We start from the raw sequence: 20,938 nt of genomic DNA, 5'->3' as shown, positions 1-20,938 counted from the left end.
CAATCGATCTACGGTCCGTAGGTCACACCCGTACATGGGGAACGATAGCCAAAATTTGCTGAGAATCGAAGGTGAATCAACTTCAAAACGGTCAAAACTCTTAGAATCATAATTCCCTCAACATACAATAGGTTTCAACTCAATACACAACCCAATCATGTCTCACAACGGACAATAACTTCAACAACAACATCAACAACAACATCAACAACAACTAACAACTTCAACAACTAATTCCAATCTTTTCTCAAAACATAGAATAAGCTTGGTGTGTGTGAGGGAAAGGATCAACCCACACAAAAACTCACATACCTCAATAGGGATCGCCCCCGACGAACATCCACAATGATTTTGACTAATCTTGTTGATCTCCTCTTTCTTCTCTTCTTCTTCTTCTCCTTCTTCTCTTCTTCACTCTCAAGAACCCTAACTCTTTCTCTTTCAAAAACATGGGACAAAAAGATCCAAAGATCAGCCTAATACAACAATGTAGTCTCAAAAGAAAAAAAAATTGTGAAAAGACCAAAATGCCCTTAAATTTCCGGACAGATTTCCCTTCCAACTGCCCAACTTCTAAAGGGCATAACTCCCTCATACGAAATCGAAATCGAGTAAACTCAGTGGCGTTGGAAAGATCGTTCCAAGGGCTTTCCAAAAATAATTGGAACTACTCCTGGATCATCCTGAGCTAGGAGTTATGACTGCTCAAAGTTGGCCAAAAACTCACTGATTTCCACACTTGGCCAAATTTCCAGATTTTTTTTCTTTTAAGCTTCTTCAAAGCCACCTCAATTTGTCGGATGTTACAGTTACCTAACCTTCCATACATATACCTTTCGATGAATCAATTTCATCTTCCATTTCCAATCTAACAAAGTTGGAATAAAAGAGTTAAGGTGTGTCTCTAAGATTTCGGTCATAGTCTAGGGGATACTTGTGCCTAATCCCAATCTTAAATAAATAAAGTTCCAAAATAGGATAAAATTCATTAGATGTTCTTTATTAGGAATGTCTTTTATTAAATTAAATATTTTCCTTAAGTTTGACCAAAATATAAAGAGAATCAGATCTCCATATTTAACTTTGTGTTTCTTCTTATTTACATAACCAAATTGAAGCAATTAGCAAAATAACAATGGAAAAGTTTCTCCATTTTCACCTTTTGAAATCAATTATTTTCTTAATTCTACTTCTGGTGTTGGGAAATGCAAATTCTCTATCACCCCTCAACTCAACTTACATTATGCAAACTAGAAAAAGATTTATGTCTCTTGATCCAACTAAGCTTCCCGATCCTCCGATGCCATCCTATACTTTTACTATTTACCATCGCGATGTATTTGAAAAATCAAAATTCAAGAACTACGACTTGTTGCTTGAAAATAGATTTGCTCGATGTCATGCTAGAGCAAGTTATTTAGCTTCGGTTCTTGAATCCCAAAATGGTGCACAAGGAGGTGAGATGCCCGAGCTGGTCCAAAAATCAACGGATATTTTCTATGGGAGTGGTGAGTATGTCGCGTCTTTTTTGATTGGCACTCAAATGATAAAAAATTACTTGTTATTAGACACTGGAAGTGATTTAATTTGGTGGCAATGTGGACCATGTGAGGCATGTTACAAACAAGATCAACCTCTATATGATTCTACTGCATCCAAAAAATTTCAAATAATCGGTTGCAATCAACATGGTAAAAGTTGCAGGACTGTGAGTCCAGCCTATTATTGCAATCTAGAAAATTTCGAGTGTCGATATGATATGCATTACGGTGATAATTCACAAACAAAAGGTTTTATAGCAGACGACGTGATTACTTTTCTTGTAGAACATTGGCAAGTTAGGATCACATTTGGATGTAGCAAAGATCAAACTGGTGAACTAAATTTCAGTTCTTTCGCGTCTGGGATCGTTGGTCTTGGACGCGATCTCACAGATGGATATTCATTACCATCGCAATTTGGGGGAAACGTAATGTCTATGTGTCTACCATCTTTTGATTCAGGAAAAGGATCGGTTCTGAGTTTCCAAACTAGCAAGTGGCCAAGAGCAAAATCAGCAAAATTGTTATTTAATTATAGGTACCCTTCATTTTACTTTGTCAACATTTATAAAGTTCTTATTAACGATAGGGAGGTTCCGGTGAGCCCCTCGTGGTGGAATTTCAAAGGACCTATGATGAACAGTGGAATGTTCGTGGATACAGGAACAAGTTATACAACTTTTCCTCATGATTTCTATACTGTATTCCGTTACATATTCCGAGCAGAAGTGCAAGATATTCCCATGGCTGAAATTCCAGTCCAACCTTTCGACACTTGCTATAAGGAAGATCAAAATGGTCGTGATTTATACTTTCCTGTTGTGAAGTTGTACTTTGGGAGCGTAAACTCGAGTACAGTGTTGCTTCTGGCACAAGAACGAGTTGTTGTGCACTATCGCGGGCTTTACTGCTTGGCTTTCGTTGGATGGAATAGTGAGAGATCAGTATTAGGCATGACTCAACTCCAAGGTGTAGGATTAACTTTTGATACTATATCAAGTACTTTGTCATTTGACATTGATGCATGTGATTGAGTATAAATATAAAGCTAAACTCTGTTTATCTCTTGAGAATCTTCGTTTTTCTATTTCCTACCAAACGGTAACATAGATGATTATTTCATAAGTTGGAGTATTCAATTGACAAAGTGGAGACGACTTGAGGTGTCATAATCGCAAAGTTGGAGTGTTTAGTTTTCTGCTATGACTAAGTTAAGGTGTCTATATATCTATGTATTATGACTTTAATTGATTTGTATTTCCTGCCACATTTTTTGTAATGGATTAAAAAAAGGAAATTATGTCACATAAACTGGAATGGAAGGAGTATTGTACTTTATGTTAGTTGAAATCGATCATAAAACCACCAATTAACAGAGTATGGTAGTTCCATACGCGTTCTGATGCACATGAATTTCCCTGTCAACATTGAATGTCTTGAGTCGATGTAACGAACCTATTGCAGGTGTTATCAGACCTTCTAGATTACTGTTGTCTAATTTGAGGACACTTATAAGGAGGAAGTAGGTTTTGATTTGTGTTTGATTTCAATGTTTCATAAGTCAAAATATTTCCGGTGATTGGAGCCCTTGTAGTGTCTTGGCTCCCTGAATGGTTAAACAAGTTCGCGGATTGTTCTGCTTTGCAAATTTCGACAATGATCCTGACAAATCTACGGAGAAGTTGGAGAGAGAATCCTACAAAGAAGGATTTGCTATAGCTTCTTTTCATTTGTTTGGTTGCTAATTTGAAGAAATCATATACTTCTGGTTACATTTTATATTAAACCGCCACAAGCTTTGCAATTGCATCCCCATTATCGTGGCATTCTACTCTACACCTCCGAGCCAAAGTGGTATGGGAGTGTTTTACCCCAAATGTGTGACTTCTCACGCAATCAAATTTAATCAGGCTCCAGTGCCAGTATCGATCACTAGATGTGAAATCAAAAAGATTTGTTATTTCTCTGTGATCGAATTATACATATAAAATGATTTCTTTTTAAAAACACAAACAGGATTTAGAAGCAAATCAATTAGATTGAACCGAATTTGCACCTACAACGGTACCTCTGCCCCTGAATCTAGCCACATGCAACGGTACTTCAGGGTCGCCTTTGTTATTATATCGTCTATATCTCATTTTTTAGTCCAATGAATCAAGCATCTATCAATTATCATTTTATCCTTGAATTACATAATTCTGACATAATAATACCAATATAGCTTGTTCACCAATCAAACGGCCAAAAGTATATCATTAAATTAGCATGTCCTCGTTTAATATCGACATTACAATCTTTATGTAACGTGTTCACCAATCAAACTATCCTTACGTGGGGACAATGATCTGATTCTTTTCCCTTGAAGTGGACAAATATTATTAGACAGAGGGAGTATATAATTGATGAGATGTAAATAGGAATTTTAATTAATAAAGTTCCTAAATAGCATAGATTCCCTAAGATTAATTAATTCTCTTTTTAGGAATGTCTTTCTTGGAAAATAAAATATTTTCCTTAATTGGACAAAAATATAAAGAGAATCAAACCTCTATATTTAACTATGTTTCTTCCTATTTGCATAAACAAATTGAAGCAATGGAAAAGATCCTCCATTTTCATCTTTTCACTTCTATTATTTTCTCAATTCTATTAATTGTGTTGGGAAATACAAATTCCCTATCACCCCTCAACTCAACTTACATAATGCAAGCTAGAAAAAGATTTATGTCTCTCGATCCGACTAAGCTTCCCGATCCTCTGATGCCATCCTATACTTTTACTGTCTACCATCGCGATGTATTTGAAAAATCAAAATTCAAGGACTACGACTCGTTGCATGAAAATAGACTTGCTCGATCTCATGCTAGAGCAAATTATTTAGCTTCGGTTATTAAATCTCAAAATGGTGCACAAGGAGGTGAGATGCTCGAGCTGGTCCCAAAATCAACGGATACTATCTACAGGAATGGTGAGTATGTCGCGACTTTTTTGATTGGCACTCAAATGATCAAAAATTACTTGTTAATAGACACTGGAAGTGATTTAGTTTGGTGGCAATGCGGACCATGTGAGGCATGTTACAAACAAGATCAACCTCTATATGATTCTATTGCATCCAAAACATTTCGAATAATCGGTTGTAATAAATATGCTTTAAGGTGCAGGACTGTGGATCCAGCCTTTCATTGTAATCAAGAAAATTTTGAGTGTAGATATGATTTGGTCTACGGGGATCATGTGCAAACAAAAGGTTTCATAGCGGATGATGTGATTACTTTTAATTTAGATGACCATCGAACGATTAGGATCACATTTGGATGTAGCAAAGATCAAACTGGTGAAAAAAATTTCAGTGCTTTCTCTGCTGGGATTCTTGGCCTTGGTCGTGGCGATGGTCAATATTCTTTACCATCGCAATTTAGGGGTCACATAATGTCTATGTGTCTACCAACTTTTAATTCAGGAAAAGGATCAGTTCTTAGTTTCCATACAAGCAAGTGGCCAAGAGCAACATCAGCAAAATTGTTATTTAACTATAGGTTCCCTTCATTATATTATATCAACATTTATAAAGTTTTTATTAACGATCGAGAAGTTCCAGTGAGTCCTTCATGGTGGAAATTTAAATCAGATATGGGTGGTGGAATGTTGGTAGATACAGGGACAACTTTTACCCTTTTACCTCATGATTTTTATATCGTATTCCGTTACATATTCAGAGAAGAAGTACGAGATATTCCTATGGCTGAAGATCCAAGCAATACTTTCGACACTTGCTATAGGGAATATCCGAGTGGTGGTAACTTATACTTTCCTGTAGTGAAGTTGTACTTTGGCAGCGTAAACTCGAGTACAATGTTGCTTCTGACACAAGAACGAGTTATTGTGAACCATCGGGGGGTCTACTGCTTGGCTTTTGTTGGATGGGATTACGATTTTTCAATATTAGGCATGACTCAACTCCAAGGAGTAGGATTAACTTTTGATAGTTCAGCAAGTACTTTGTCATTTGACATAGATGCATGTGATTGAGTATAAAAATTGGTACTAAATGTTATTATGTTTTGTTAGTCGCATCGATAGGTGCCTTGGAACAAATTCTTTAGTCATCTTACCGTCCAACTAGTCTTTCTTCCATATTTCTTTTTGGGCCAGCCCAGCATATCAAGCCCTTTGCCAACAAATTCATTCTCTCAATTTAAGAAATATTTTTGTTTATTAGACAAAATAATATGTAGGAGTCAAATTTTGCAGTTATGATAAGAAAATCTACTATGGGGAAAATTGAATTTACATATTAACTCCTTTTGGATCGTTTTTGCTGTTAGTCCAAGAGAATTGAATTTACATATTAACTCCTATCTTGACATACACTAGTATATATATATGAGTGCAAGGAGTAGTAGACATATCTCAAACCAAATCAAGCAATTAGAAAAATAATGGAGAAGTTTCACCTTTTGATTTCAATAATTTTCTCAATTTTGATTGTAGTTTTGGGCAATGAAAAATCTTTTTCACGCCTTAACTCAAGTTACATCATGGAAGCTAAAAAAAGATTTATGTCTTTTGATATAACTAAACTTGTTGATCCTCCAATGCCATCCTATACTTTTGCCCTTTACAGTCGTGATTTATTTGAAAAGTCAAAGTTCAAGGACTATGACTCGTTACTTGAGAATAAGATTGCTCGTTCTCAAGCTAGAGCAAAGCATTTGGCTTGGATTCTCGAGAGTGGTAATGTGACAAGGCCACATGAGAGTAAAAGGGACAACGGAAATGTTCCGAAAACAACAAGTGTACAATTCTTAAATGCTGAGTATATTGCAACTTTTAATCTTGGCACTGATGATCACAAATTTAAAAGGTACTTGTTAGTAGACACTGGGAGTGATTTAGTTTGGTGGCAATGTGGACCATGTAGCAAAAATAAGTGTTATGAACAAAAAAATGAACATCTATATGATTTAACTAAGTCTAGAACATACCGACAACTCGATTGCATTTGGATGTGGCAGAGATCAAACGAGTGGAAAGCCTTTTGATGGTGATTTTTCAGGAATTGCTGGCCTCGGACGTAGAAGGGCTGGTGGATATTCTTTACCATCGCAATTTGGGGCGGATATAATGGCCATATGTCTACCGGACTTTTGCACCACAGGAAAATCAACAATTAGCTTCCACACATCACCATTTAAGAAAAAAACATCAGCAAAACTATTACCAAATTCCGCATTACCTCTTTTTTATTTCGTCAACCTTTTTAAAGTTTTTATTAACGATAAGGAAGTCCCATTGCCGCGGAATATTGGAAATGATATGAACAGTCGTTATTTCGTGGATACAGGAGCAACTTTTTCCTTTTTCCCTAAAGGTATTTATAAAGTATTCCGTGATACATTCAGAAAGGAAGCAGGTTTTCCTTTGTATAAATCTCCACCTTCACAATTCGATACTTGATATAAGGCGGATCCAGGTGTGGCACCAGATTTCCCCACTGTGAAGACGTACTTTGGTCAACAAAAACCAGAAAATTTGTTGTTTCTAGCAGAACGCCTAGTCGTGGTGCATCAGCAGGGGCTATTCTGTCTTGCTTTTATGTCATGGAAGAACCCCGTCACAATTATAGGAAGTTATCAACTCCAAGGTGTAGGATTAACTTTTGATACTGCAACAGATACTTTGTCTTTTGACATAGATGCATGTGGTGCTGATTGAATTTTTTTTATAAATGTTGTAATCTTAAGTTATATCCAAATCTACTATTACTAGAATTTGTTTTCATCTTTTTTTTAATTGTTATTGTTGATTGACACTACTAAAAATGTGGTGGTCAGGAAATCTGTCCGAATTTGGCTTGTCTGAAACGTTTCTAACAGTTAGACATTCCCGTTTTTAGCAGTGTGGTGATCGATGAGAGATGGTCCCTCAATCGAGCACAAATGCACAATAGACAACAACGTTCAAAACTTTAGTATATATTTACCTATCTATATACACAATATTATTTTTTATATGGACAACAACGGTTACCATCCTTTGGTCAATGTAGCTACGCCACTAGAAAGGATGACGTATTCTTGATCAAGCCTATGCGAACTTGTACCTATAATGTTGGCTCTACCCCTGCTTCTAGTCCACATGCAACTGTATTTTAGGGTCCCCTGTTTGGTCATGGATTCGAGCAATCACAGCAACAGACCGATATATTTGTTGCATTTTGTTGGCCTATCGATCACCATTACCTTTGGTCGCATTTGGATTATCACTGACGCATCTTCTTAGCACAATGTAATCCAAAGGGAAAAAAATATGTATACATAGTGAAGTGAAAGGCGACTAGCTAGTAAAATTAGTAACTGCAAAAAGATAAATAAAAGATTTGGATAGACACGTTTGTCAACCGCTTCAGTTAAAAAAATTGATGTTGCTCTGACAAGGTTAATTTAGTTTGGAGCTCTGACAAGGCCACACGGAGCACATGAGAGTAAAAGGGACAATGAAAAGGTTCCGAAAACAACAAGTGTACAATTCGCAAATGGTGAGTATGTTGCATCTTTTATTCTTGGCGCTGAAGGTACTTGCTAGTAGACACTGGCAGTGATTTAGTTTGGTGGCAATGTGGACCAAATAAGTGTTACGAACAAAAAAATCGCGGAATTTTGGAAATGGCCTGACCGGTGGTAGCATCGTGGATACAGGAGCAACTGTTACCAGTTTCCCTGAAGATTTTTATGATGAATTCCGTGATACATTCAGAAAGGAAGTACGAGGTATTCCTTTGTATGATGCTCCACTTGGAAATTTTGACACTTGCTATATGGTGGATCCAGGTGAGGTACCAACTTTCCCCGATGTGAAGATGTACTTCGGTCACCAAAACCCGGAAAATTTGTTGTTACTAGAACAACAACGAGTCATGGTGCATGAGAGAGGGCTATTCTGTCTGGATTTTACGAAATGGAAATACCCCGTCGCACTTATAGGAAGTTATCAACTTCAAGGTATAGGATTAACTTTACACTTAGATGCATGTAATTGATTGAGTATCTATGAAAAAAATTTAAAAGTTGTACCTAAATCTACTTTTACTAGTTTATTTTCATCCTAAAGATATGTCATATGAGTCTCATTCGATCCCAAAAGCTAGCTCATGAGGGGATCAGGATTGTCCAAGTTCATATAAGCAGACCACTAGTTCATTCCCAACCAGTGTGGGACTTTGACCCATTCTAACACCCTTCCCCCTTCATGCCCAAGTCCAACTGGAGCGTGGATCGGGAGCTCAAACGGGGATGGACCTGACTCTGATACCATGTAAAGATAGACAAATGAGCCTAACTCAACCCTAAATGCTAGCTCATGAGGAGAGGATTGCTCAAGTTCATATAAGAAGATGTGGGGCTTTGACACACTCTAACAATTATCAATGAAGCATCTGCTTACATTACACCATAAATGATCTCTAGTGACAATTAATTATCGACAATAGCTTAATTGCCGAAAAATAATTTTTTTAGAGGCAATTACTAGTGATAATGCACTCTTTGTAAACGTTGCTAAAGTCTATAGTGACATTGGATCTAAAGAAAATTAACTAATGCTGGTAAAGGTTATCAGTCTTTGTTAATGTGCATATTTGTTGCCGCTAGCACCAAGCAAGCCAAAGGAATAAAAAGATGTATACAGAGTAAAGTGAAAAGTGACTAGCCTTTCACAAAACCACAAACAGACAGAGCACAACAGTTTTATACGCGTTCTAAAACAAGCTCCAGTTGAAAAGCATCATTGACGAAATGCGACATTAGCCCTGTCAACGTATTGTTGGCAACAACAAAATGTCCTAAGTCGAGGTAAGGAGCCGATTTCAGGTGGGAATTGGACCTTATAGATTATTGTTGTCTAATTTGAGGACATTAGGAAAAGAGCAATTTGCAATGTCACGTGGAAGCTATCAACTCGACTTAGTGCTAGAGGTACCTTAACTCACATCCAATTCACTTATCACACTTAGGAATTGACATGTACACCTAGGAACCATAAAAGTTTCACCCAATTTGGTCTAATTACATTTGTAGAACAGTTCAAGTCTTAGCCGGAAGTTTGAGGTGTTACAAATATAACGACACATTCTTTCGAGACTTTTTTCCTCAAGTCTTTTAAAAGAATTATAGTTAATGAGATGTAAATAGGAAGCTTAATTAATATTTGACCCAATGTGAATAGGAAAACTACATAATTAAAGTTCCTAAATAGCATAGATTTCATGAGATTTATTAATGCTCTTTTTAGGAATGTCTTTCTTGCAAAATTACATATTTTCCTTAATTGAACAAAAATATAAAGAGAATCAGATCTCCATATTTAACTTTGTGTTTCTTCCTATTTGCATAAAAAAATTGAAGAAAGTAGAAAAATACCAATGGAAAAGTTCCACCATTTTCACCTTTTCATTTCTATTATTTTCTCAATTCTACTTATTGTGTTGGGAAATACAAATTCCCTATCACCCCTCAACTCAACTTACATAATGCAAGCTAGAAAAATATTTATGTCTCTCGATCCGACTAAGCTTCCCGATCCTCCGATGCCATCTTATACTTTTACTGTTTACCATCGCGATGTATTTGAAAAATCAAAATTCAAGGACTACGACTCATTGCTTGAAAATAGACTTGCTCGATGTAATGCTAGAGCAAGATATTTAGCTTCGGTTCTTGAATCTCAAAATGGTGCACAAGGAGGTGAGATGCTCGAGCTGGTCCCAAAATCAACAGATATTTTCTACGGGGGTGGTGAGTATGTCGCGTCTTTTTTGATTGGCACTCAAATGATAAAAAATTACTTATTAATAGACACTGGAAGTGATTTAGTTTGGTGGCAATGTGGACCATGTGTGGCGTGTTACAAACAAGATCAACCTCTATATGATTCTATTGCATCCAAAACATTTCGAATTATAGGTTGCAATCGACATGCTTTAAGGTGCAGGACTGTGGATCCAGCCTTTCATTGTAATCAAGAAAATTTTGAGTGTAGATATGATATGATATACGCGGATCATTCACAAACAAAAGGTTTCATAGCAGATGATGTGATTACTTTTAATTTAGACCATCGTCCGGTTAGGGTCACATTTGGATGTAGCAAAGATCAAACTGGAGAAAAAAATTTCAGTTCTTTCGCTTCTGGGATTCTTGGCGTTGGTCGCGCTGTTCAATATTCTTTACCATCGCAATTTGGGGGGCACGTAATGTCCATGTGTCTACCACCTTTTTATTCAGGAAAAGGATCAGTTCTTAGTTTCCATACTAGCAAGTGGCCAAGAGCAACATCAGCAAAACTGTTATTTAACTATAGGTACCCTTCATTTTATTATGTCAACCTTTATAAAGTTTTTATTAACGATCGAGAGGTTCCAGTGAGTCCTTCGTGGTGGAAGTTTAAACCATATATGAGTGGTGGAGTGTTGGTGGATACAGGGACAAGTTTTACCTATTTTCCTAATGATTTTTATGTCGTATTCCGTTACATATTCAGAGAAGAAGTACAAGATATTCCTATGGTTGAAAATCCAAATAAACCTTTCGACACTTGCTATAAGGATGATCCGAGTGGTCATGGTTTATTCTTCCCTGTAGTGAAGTTGTACTTTGGCAGCGTAAGCTCGAGCACAATGTTACTTCTGGAAAAAGAACGAGTTGTTATTAACTATCGCGGGCTCTACTGCTTGGCTTTTGTTGGATGGGATAGAGATCAGTCAGTATTAGGAATGATGCAACTCCAAGGTGTAGGATTAACTTTCGATACTTTAGCAAATACTTTGTCATTTGACATTGATGCATGTGATTGAGTATAAAAATTGGTTGTGATGATAATAATAATAATGCTCTATTTATTTGCATGAATTTCATCACTTTAGGAAGATATACATTTCTTGCTAAACGAAGAAACCATCTAAAGCATGGTTCTACGTTACTACTTCTACTCAGAGGCGGAGCCAGAATTTTTTTAAGTTATTCATACGTATTAAATGATTTTTCTTATAAACAAAAACAGGATTTAGAACCAAAGCTACTGGATTGCCCAACTTGTCTCTTCCCCTGCTTCTAGTCCCCTGTTTGGTCATGGACTAGAGCAATCGCAGCAACAAATTCGATTAATTTTGATATATCCGAAGGGATGGTTCAACATAGCTTCTTGTTTGAACACCTTATGGAAACTCATGTCTCAAGACTAATGCCTAAAACTTTGCATTTGAAACCTTCAGTCTAATTGTCGAAATTATGCCAAGAAGCCAATATATTTAAAGGTCTCTTAGCAAAAAGGATAAATACGCACCATTTGTTAGATGGCAGGGGTATATCCACTCTAAATGTGAAAGCTAACGGATATATTTGTCCCTTTTCCTTATTTGGTATGACACGAATAGTTCTTCACGAAAAAATGTTTTTTCCTAAAATTTGGTCTGCTAAGTGCGAGAAGGAGAGCCTTGGAGCAAGTCAAAGTTATTTCCATGTGATTTATAGGTCACAGGTTCAAGCCGTGCAGTTGAAAAATCCTAAGAGAATATATCCTTTTTTTCTAATGTTGTTCCTAAACAAGCAAAATATGGAAGGAAATATCCTTCTTCTAAATGGGCTCTAATAATTTTAGCCTAATCCTATCAAATCACGGGCTACGCCAGCCCAGCAATACAAGCCCATATTTTGCCAACAAATTCATGCTCCCATTTAAGGAATGATTCCTAAAAAAGAAATAGTTCAATTTTGTTTGACAAAATAATAAATTATGGTCCTTTTTGCATTTATGGTAAGAAAATCTATTATTTGTCTTAATAGGGAATATTAATCATTTTGTAATTGGTCAAAAAGAGAATTAAATTTACATATTAACTAGTATATATATGAGTGCAAGGAGTGGTAGACATATCTCAAACCAAATCAAGCAATTAGAAAAATAATGGAGAAGTTCCTCCATATTCACCTTTTGACTTCAATAATTTTCTCAATTTTGATTGTAGTTTTGGGATATGAAAAATCTTTTTCACTCCTTAACTCAAGTTATATCATGGATGCTAGAAATAGATTTATGTCTTTTGATACAACTAATCTTCTCGATCCTCCGAGACCATCCTATACTTTTTCCATTTACAATCGTGCATTATTTGAAAAGTCAAAGTTCAAGGACTATGACTCGTTACTTGAGAGTAAACTAGCTCGTTCTGAAGCTAGAGCAAATCATTTTGCAACGATTCTTGAAAATGGTAACACGATTGGTGCAAATGGAACTCTGGCAAGGCCACACGGCACACATGAGAGTAAAAGGGACAAAGGAAAGTTTCCGAAAACAACAAGGGTACATTTGGTAGAAGGTGAGTATGTTGCAACTTTTACTATTGGCAGTGAAGAAACTAAATCTTTCTTGCTAATAGACACTGGAAGTGATTTAGTTTGGTGGCAATGTAAACCATGTAGACCAAATAAGTGTTACAGTCAAAAAAATCCTATATATGATTCAACTAAGTCTAGAACATACCGACAACTCGATTGCATTGTGGAAACTTCTAGTTGTCAAGTCGCGTCCAAGGTATATCAATGTACTGAGTTTGGTAATCAGTGTCTCTATGATTACAAATACGTGGAGGGATCGATAACAAAAGGTTGGATTGCAGAAGACGTGATTACTTTTTATTTAGACTTAGGTCGGGTAAGGATTCTTTTCGGATGTGGCATAGATCAAACGAGTGGAACACAATTTAATGGTGAATATTCAGGAATTGCAGGGATCGGGCGTAGAGTGTTGAAAGGTGGATATTCTTTACCATCGCAATTGGAGGCAGACATAATGGCAATGTGTCTACCGGGGACTTACTCCACGAAAGCATCAACAATTAGCTTCCACACAACACCATTTAAGAAGACAACATCAGCAGGACTATTACCAAATTTCAGATTCCCTAATTTTTATTTCGTCAACCTTTATAAAATTTTCATCAATGATAAGGAAATCCCATTTTTCCCATCATTGTCGCGGAATTTTGGAAATTATGACATGACCGGTGGTTGCATCGTTGATACAGGAACAATTATGTCCCGTTTCCCAAGAGATTTTCATACTGTATTCCGTGACACATTCAGAAAGGAAGTACGAGGTATTCCTATGATGGAGGTTCCACTTGGAGCTTTCGACACTTGCTATATAGAGGAACCAGGTGTGGTACCAACTTTCCCCGTTGTGAAGATGTACTTCGGCCACCAAAGCCCGGATAATTTGTTGTTACTGCAACAACTGCGAGTCGTGGTGCACATTAGGGGGCTATTCTGTCTGGCATTTTTGCCATGGGACCAAAACGTTGCAATTATAGGAAATCATCAACTTCAAGGTGTAGGATTAACTTTTGACACTGGAACAGACACTTTGTCTTTTGACTTAGATGCATGTTAGTGAGTGTATCTATAAAATTTCTCTGTGTCGAAATTTAATTGTCTTTTGATCTTTAATTCAATCATAAAATAAAGCCATATCCACATGAGGTATTGTTTTTCCAAACGGAGTGTATGTGATACTGATGATGATGATATAGCTTGTGATTGTGGCGTAGTTATTGCATTCTAGAAAACAACAATTCAGGAAGACGTACATTTCTTGCTAAACGAATGAAACGATAGAAAACAAGTTATATACATATAAAATGGTTCTTCAACATAAATACATGGTTTGAGCCAAAGCTACATGTACCTTTGGTGGCTCCTCCCCTGCTTCTAGTCCAAGTGCAATTGTATTTCAGAGTCCCCTGTTTGGTCATGGACTCAAGCAATCGCAGCAACAGTCTGATACACTTGTTGCATCGTTGGCCTTTGATCCGGGATGAATTTCATGCAGTTACTTGCAAGTTCAAGTAGTTGCATTACCATATTATCAAATCCTTGGCCTAGCAGTAGTTTATCCACATCAAGAGGACTGGCAAAAGAGCTGCTCGATAAATTTTGACTCGAGCAGCTCAATTCGTAAGATTCCTTCCCCGTTAAAATCTCGAGAAGCACAACCCCAAATTTATAGACATCTTTTTTGTATGTTGTAAAGTCTAAAAACTCGACCATTGGCGATAGACTCAAGTTTGAACCTATGTCATTTGGTTCTACAAATGTTGCCTCCCAAAAATTGGATAACTTGGGATCGAAATTTTCATCGAGCAAGATACATTGTGTGCTAATGTTACTATGCACGACATGGAAATTTCCACCATCATGAAGCCAAGCCAGGGCTTTCGCGACACCAACAACAATTTTAACCCTTAGAGGGAAGTCCAAGAGTCTTGCCTTGTCGCCGGTTGAATGCAGCCACTCATGTAAGTTTCCATTAGGCATGTATTTGTAAACCAGAATCCGCTCGTCCCTCTCATAACAAAATCCGATTAGGGACACTAAATTCGGATGCCTCAAAATACCTAGAGTTGTGATCTCGGAAACAAACTGTTCCTCCAAATCCTCGGAACTTTGGAGCCTCTTTATGGCAACAGTCCATCCATTTGGGACTAGTGCTTTGTACACTTTCCCCAGCATTCCATTCCCGATTTCATTGTCTTGGCTGAAATTCGAAGTCGCTTTTGATAGTTCGATAAAATTCATTCTTGTAACAATCTTCTCCAGCTTTAAAATCTGAGGAGAAAAACATATCTACCATTACCACATATATAATCATGCCCTTTAACTTGGTCTCATTTGGAATCTATGCCCTCCGACTTTGAATGTGCACAAATAGATACTTAAACTAGTATATAATTGAACAAGTAGACACACACGTCCTATATGGAATAATACACATAGGACACCACATAGGATGCAAATTGACCACATAGGACGCCACATCAGACGCATAAGTCTACTTTTTTAAATGTCTGCTTGTGCACACCCAAAGTTGGACGGCATACATGCAAGCGGAAGCCAAGCCAAAATTAGGAAACTACCATCTACCATTCAAAAGAAAAAAACTACCAAGTAATGTAGAAAGCGACCAACCCGTCACAAAACCACAAGCAAACAGAATATGACGGCTTACTACGCGTTCTGTAACACATAATTCCAGAGGACTACCACAAAGTCCTGAATTATTTGCATAGCTTTCAATTGGAAAAGTGACAAAATTTGGCACTGGCCCTGTCAACATATTATTTGCAACATTAAACGTCTTGAGTCGCTTTAACAAGCGAATTTCAGGTGGGATCAGTCCTTCTAGTTTATTGTTTTCTAATTTGAGGGAATTGAGATGAGAGCAATTTGAAATGTCACTTGGGATCGCGCCTGAGAATAGGTTGCTTGAGAGATCAACCGTTACAATAAATCCAATTAATCTTGATATATCCGAAGGGATGGTTCCATATAGCTCGTTGCTTGAAAGATCTAGAGAAGTTATAGAAGTGCAATTTTGTATGCCTCGCGGAAACTCACCTTTTAGTCCCATGTCTGGAAGACTAATGGATAAAACTCTGGTCTCATCAGGATGCCAGCATTGTATTCCTGCAAATCTGCATATGAAACCTTCTGTCTGATTATCGAACTTCCATGTAGAATTCAACATGTTTAAAGGGTCTACCAACGAATCTTTTATCGATCTCAAGCAATCGATATCACTCTGCACCGCGTAGCATCTTAGAGAAAAGCTGCAAAATAGTAGGAAAAATGGTAGTACTAAGTAAAGAATGTTGCAGTTACACATTGTTGAAATGAATTTTTTTGTTTATTTGCTTTGGCAATTGTGGTGTAATATACTAATTGATTTTTTGCAAAAATGGACACCAGTTGACTTGGGTCAATAAGAAGGTAGAATAATTCCACCACATTTTTTTTTAACATTTTTGACTCCGCAACTTGGGCCAAGTCAATAGGATATGTTGTACTTGTCTATATTATCTCTCTGGGTGCGATCCTTTTCTGGATCCATGACGCCTTACTCTAAGGGTAGGTCCGCCTCTGCTTTTCAAACTTTTCTATTCATATGAAGATTCAAAGTTATAATTATCGTATATTAATAGAAAATCGTTGAAGAAAATTCATTAGCTTCAAAAAAAATCATCCCTTGGCTAATTTTTCCACCCACCCCATAGATACTTTATTCTCAAAAGAAAATCCCTACTAAGAGAAGACAATCATAAGAATAAGATTAGCTATTACTATATAATTAACTTTGTTTAGCATTTTAATTCAAGAAAAGAGAATAATGAAACATATTTAATATTTTGTACTCAATTAATTAATCACCTGCATCTAAGTCAAAGGACAAAGTTTTTTTTGTGAAAAATATTCAACTTTTAGTAGTGTACGTTGACTACTAGTTTCAGTTACCTTTGAATTTGAATGATAATTAAGATATTGTCTCTAGATCTAAAATTAAATGATTAAGACTCTTTGTTTTTCATCATCTAAATGTGAATAATATATAATTCAAATAAAAATAATAATAAAATCAATGATGGCTGTCACTTTTTTCCAGTCATCAACAACTATTTTGATAAGTCTCCAAAAGTATTTACTACTTTTTGTGAAGTCATCAACAACTATATTGACAAAACGATATACCATAAATTCAATGTGGTCCAATTTTGTTAGAATTATGCAAATGAGATGTACGCCCCGTAGATCCATTGGATTTAAGTTAGATCTACAAAATTTCTTATATCTAGTGTGTTATTTCTGTATTTTTCATCAATCATAAAATAAAGCTAAACTGTGTGTATAGTAGTATATAAAATGGCAGTGGCCCTGTCCAACATGTTGTTAGCAACACTAAATATGTCGAGTCGATCTAACGAGTATATTTCAGGTGGTATTGGACCTTCTAGTTTATTGTTATCTAATTTGAGGACATTATCAATTTGCAATGTCATTTGGGATCGCGCCTGAGAATTCATTTGCTCGGATATCCAAAAAATTATAGCAAATCCAAATAGTTTTGATTTATCGGAAGGGATAGACGTTCCATATAGCTCGTTGTTTGGAAGATCTAGAGAAGTTAAGGAAGAGCAACATTGAACGCCTCGTGGAACTCAACTATTAATCTAAGTGTAGTTTTGGAACATTGGAAAGTCTTTTCATATTTCTTAAACTACGTGTTCAGTCAAACTACATCACATAAATTGGGAGTACTAAGTAAAGAAAGTTGCAGCTGCACATTGTAAAAGTGAAAGTTTTTTGTTCCTAATGTTCTTATGCAAATTGTTTCCTAGAAATTTAAGAAGATTACAACAAAAATGAATTTCTTCACCAAGCAAGTGTCGTTGGTATTATTCAAACAAGACGTGTAGTTGTATATTCGTCCATAGATTAAATTCGATATGTCTATCTGAAAGGTGAAAAGTATCTGAAAAGAGCTAGCCTTGCTTCATTTTCCCCTTCTTTAGCAATGATATTTTTGTTATCGCAAGTCAAGATTCACATAAAAGGATGGGACATAAAACGGAGCATTTGTGATAATGATGATCATTCTGAAGCATAGTTATTGCAATATTGAAAACAACAATTCAGGAAGACATACATTTCTTGCTAAACAAAGAAACCATAGGAAACACGGTTCCAAGCTGATGATTCTAGTATGAGGCAGAGCCAGAATTTGTAGCACATGAGTCTGGATAGATTATTTATACATATGAAATGGTTCTTCATCACAAATAGAATACATGGTTTGAGCCAAAGCTACACGTCCCTTTGGTGTCTCCGCCCCTGCTTCTAGTCCAAGTGCAATTGTATTTCAGAGTCCCCTGTTTGGTCATGGACTCGAGCAATCGCAGAAACAGTCTGATACACTTCTTGCATCGTTGGCCTTTGATCCGGAATAAATTTCATGCAATCACTTGCAAGTTCAAGTAGTTGCATTACCATATTATCAAATCCTTGGCCTAGCAGTAGTTTATCCACATCAAGAGGACTGGCAAAAGAGCTGCTCGACAAATTTTGACTCGAGCAGCTCAATATGTAAGATTCTTTCCTCGTTAAAAGCTCAAGAAGCACAACCCCAAATCGATAAACATCTTTTTTGTATGTTGTAAAGTCTAAACACTCGACTATTGGAAATAGACTCAAGTTTGAATCTATGTCATTTGTTTTTGCAAGTGTGGCCTCCCAAAAATTGGATAACTTAGGATCGAAATTTTCATCGAGCAAGATACATTGTGTGCTTATGTTACTATGCACAACATGGAAATTTTCACCATCATGAAGCCAAGTCAGGGCTTTCGCAACACCTAAAACAATTTTAACCCTTAGAGGAAAGTCCAAGAGTCTTGCCTTGTCGTCGGTTGAATGCAACCACTCATGTAAGTTTCCATTAGGCATGTATTTGTAAACCAGAATTCGCTCGTCCCTCTCATAACAAAAGCCGATTAAAGGCACCAAATTTGGATGCCTCAGACTACCCAGAGTTGTGATCTCGGAAACAAACTCTTCCTCCAAATCCTCTGAAACATGAAACCTCTTTATGGCAACTGTCCATCCATTTGGGACCAGTGCTTTGTACACTTTCCCTAACATTCCGTTCCCGATTTCATTGTCTTGGCTGAAATTCAAAGTCGCTTTTGATAGTTCCATAAAACTCATTCTTGTAACAATCTTCTCCATCTTTAAAATCTGAGGAAAAGAACATAGCAACCATATTTAGCAATAGTTTGATTAAGTAGTACTCTTTTTGTCTGACATAGTTTGACTGGACACATATTTTAAGACAAAAGAAGACAATTTTTAAAACTTGTAGTCTTAAACGTGCCATAACACTTGTATGCCTATAAAAGCTTGCGACTAAGAGTAAAATGATAAGTTTAATAAAAAGACGGTTGAAAGCAAGATTAATGTTTACCTTTGGATCGTTGTTTACTTCTTCTCGTTGAGGCCATTCATTTCCATCAATCACCATTACCTTTGTTCTCTTGTTGATGAATAGAAGCATCTTCTTTACGCCAGGTAAACCAAAGAAAAAAAGATATATACCAAGTACAGTAAAAAGTGACCAACCAGTCACAAAACCACAAGCAAACTGTACACGACGGTTCAATACAGTACTTAACATAATATGATGGAACCCGACGCGTTTTGTAGCACAGGCTTTCAGAGGACTACCACAAAGTCCTGCATTATTTGCATAACTTTCAGGTGGAAAAGTGGCATTGATAAACCTTGGCACTGGCCCTGTCAACATGTTGTTGGCAACATTAAAGTTCTTGAGTCGACCTAACAAGCCAATTCCGGGTGGGATTGGACCTTGTAGTTTATTGTTGTCTAATCTGAGGGAATTAAGAAAAGAGCAATTTGCAATGTTACTTGGGATCGCGCCTGACAATAGGTTGCTTGAGAGATCAAACAATACAATAAATCCGATTAATTTTGATATATCCGAAGGGATGGTTCCATATATCTCGTTGCTTGAAAGATCTAGAGAAGTTATAGAAGTGCATTTTTTTATGCCTCGCGGAAATTCACCTTTAAGTCCCATTTCTGGAAGACTAATGGATAAAACTCTGGTCTCATAAGGATGCCAGCATTGTATTCCCGCAAATTTGCATATGAAACCTTCTGTCTGATTATCGAACTTCCACGTAGAATTCAAGAAATTTAAAGGGTCCTCCAACGATTTTTTTATCGATTTCAAGCAATCGATGTCACTCTGAACCGCGTTGCATCTTAGAGAAAAACTGCAAAGTACTACAAAAAATGGTAGTACTAAGTAAAGAATGTTGTATTTGCACATTGTGGAAGTGGAATATTTTTTAGTTATTTGCTTTGGCAATTGTGGTGTAATATACTATTGATTTTTGCAGAAATGGACAAGATCGAGTTGACTTGGGTCAATTGCTATATTTCCAACACATTTTCCATAACCCGTTTATGTTAAATTAGGTCTTAGGCCTAACTCACACCCCAAAAGCTAGGCTCAAAGGGAGGAGGATTGCCCAAACCTTATAAGGAGTCCACCCATCTTATTAACCACCGATGTGCCCAGTGCTTAGCATTTGGTGCGTGGGCAATTTTTGATTTTGGGGGTCCCAACATCGGGTGAGATGGGCCCTGCTCTGATACCATGTTAAATTAGGTCTTAGGCCTAACTCACACCCCAAAAGCTAGCTCAAAGGGAGGAGGATTGCCCAAGCCTTATAAGTTGTCCACCCATCTCATTAACCACCAATGTGGGACTTTTGTCATTCTTTTAACAGTTTGACTCTACACAATTTGGGTGAGGTCCTTTTCTGGATCCATGAAAACACTTATATAGAACAAGCTTAAGCGGCCGTTGTATATGTGCGAGACCTTTAATCATTTAACAACTATTATGTGTCTCACGTGTATCAACAATATTTTTGGGTCCACCCTCACATTGATGGCGTCTGATAATTCTCACATTCTCACTTG

At 36.8% G+C, this 20,938-nt stretch overlaps 8 protein-coding genes across 9 annotated transcripts in view; 5 read left to right on the top strand and 3 right to left on the bottom strand.

Annotated features, from left to right (window-relative positions):
- LOC125824507 (xylose isomerase) overlaps positions 1–20,938 on the bottom strand; it is a 470,700-nt gene that overhangs the window by 64,090 nt on the left and 385,672 nt on the right. The window lies entirely within an intron of this gene.
- Positions 1–20,938, top strand: part of LOC125824548 (uncharacterized) — an 83,041-nt gene that overhangs the window by 43,236 nt on the left and 18,867 nt on the right. The gene's annotated exons all lie outside the window — the stretch shown is intronic.
- LOC125824654 (aspartic proteinase nepenthesin-1-like) lies at positions 1,265–2,575 on the top strand. The gene has a single exon (XM_049504052.1). The coding sequence runs from the start codon at positions 1,265–1,267 to the stop codon at positions 2,573–2,575; it is 1,311 nt and encodes a 436-aa protein (XP_049360009.1).
- Positions 4,269–5,576, top strand: LOC125824653 (protein ASPARTIC PROTEASE IN GUARD CELL 1-like). The gene has a single exon (XM_049504051.1). The coding sequence runs from the start codon at positions 4,269–4,271 to the stop codon at positions 5,574–5,576; it is 1,308 nt and encodes a 435-aa protein (XP_049360008.1).
- LOC125824652 (aspartic proteinase nepenthesin-1-like) lies at positions 10,096–11,397 on the top strand. Its single transcript, XM_049504050.1, has one exon. The coding sequence runs from the start codon at positions 10,096–10,098 to the stop codon at positions 11,395–11,397; it is 1,302 nt and encodes a 433-aa protein (XP_049360007.1).
- LOC125824651 (protein ASPARTIC PROTEASE IN GUARD CELL 1-like) lies at positions 12,615–13,991 on the top strand. Its single transcript, XM_049504049.1, has one exon. The coding sequence runs from the start codon at positions 12,615–12,617 to the stop codon at positions 13,989–13,991; it is 1,377 nt and encodes a 458-aa protein (XP_049360006.1).
- On the bottom strand, positions 14,161–16,262 carry LOC125824650 (probably inactive leucine-rich repeat receptor-like protein kinase At5g48380). Its single transcript, XM_049504048.1, has 3 exons — positions 15,542–16,262; positions 15,347–15,351; positions 14,161–15,205 (listed from the first exon to the last, which is right to left on the bottom strand). Exons 1-3 carry the CDS (start codon positions 16,260–16,262, stop codon positions 14,357–14,359), a joined length of 1,575 nt encoding a protein of 524 aa, XP_049360005.1. The 3' UTR covers positions 14,161–14,356.
- On the bottom strand, positions 18,007–20,279 carry LOC125824488 (probably inactive leucine-rich repeat receptor-like protein kinase At5g48380). The gene is made up of 2 exons (XM_049503874.1): positions 19,392–20,279; positions 18,007–19,165 (listed from the first exon to the last, which is right to left on the bottom strand). The coding sequence occupies exons 1-2, from the start codon at positions 20,277–20,279 to the stop codon at positions 18,269–18,271; spliced, it is 1,785 nt and encodes a 594-aa protein (XP_049359831.1). The 3' UTR covers positions 18,007–18,268.

This window comes from Solanum verrucosum, unplaced genomic scaffold (assembly GCF_900185275.1).
Source record: "Solanum verrucosum unplaced genomic scaffold, falcon-dt-bn FXZP01000022.1, whole genome shotgun sequence".
Taxonomy (NCBI): domain Eukaryota; kingdom Viridiplantae; phylum Streptophyta; class Magnoliopsida; order Solanales; family Solanaceae; genus Solanum; species Solanum verrucosum.
Note: the sequence above shows the minus strand (reverse complement) of the source record. Positions and strands in the feature narration are given on the sequence as shown.

Excerpts from the sequence above, each read along its gene's own strand:
- LOC125824650 (XM_049504048.1), bottom strand. The coding sequence starts at position 16,262 with ATGTGTAACTGCAACATTCTTTACTTAGTACTACCATTTTTCCTACTA.
- LOC125824654 (XM_049504052.1), top strand. The coding sequence starts at position 1,265 with ATGTCTCTTGATCCAACTAAGCTTCCCGATCCTCCGATGCCATCCTAT.
- LOC125824488 (XM_049503874.1), bottom strand. The coding sequence starts at position 20,279 with ATGTGCAAATACAACATTCTTTACTTAGTACTACCATTTTTTGTAGTA. Across the intron at positions 19,166-19,391 it reads AAGTAAACAACGATCCAAAG|ATTTTAAAGATGGAGAAGAT; the intron begins GTAAACATTAAT and ends TCTTTTCCTCAG.
- LOC125824652 (XM_049504050.1), top strand. The coding sequence starts at position 10,096 with ATGTCTCTCGATCCGACTAAGCTTCCCGATCCTCCGATGCCATCTTAT.
- LOC125824653 (XM_049504051.1), top strand. The coding sequence starts at position 4,269 with ATGTCTCTCGATCCGACTAAGCTTCCCGATCCTCTGATGCCATCCTAT.
- LOC125824651 (XM_049504049.1), top strand. The coding sequence starts at position 12,615 with ATGGATGCTAGAAATAGATTTATGTCTTTTGATACAACTAATCTTCTC.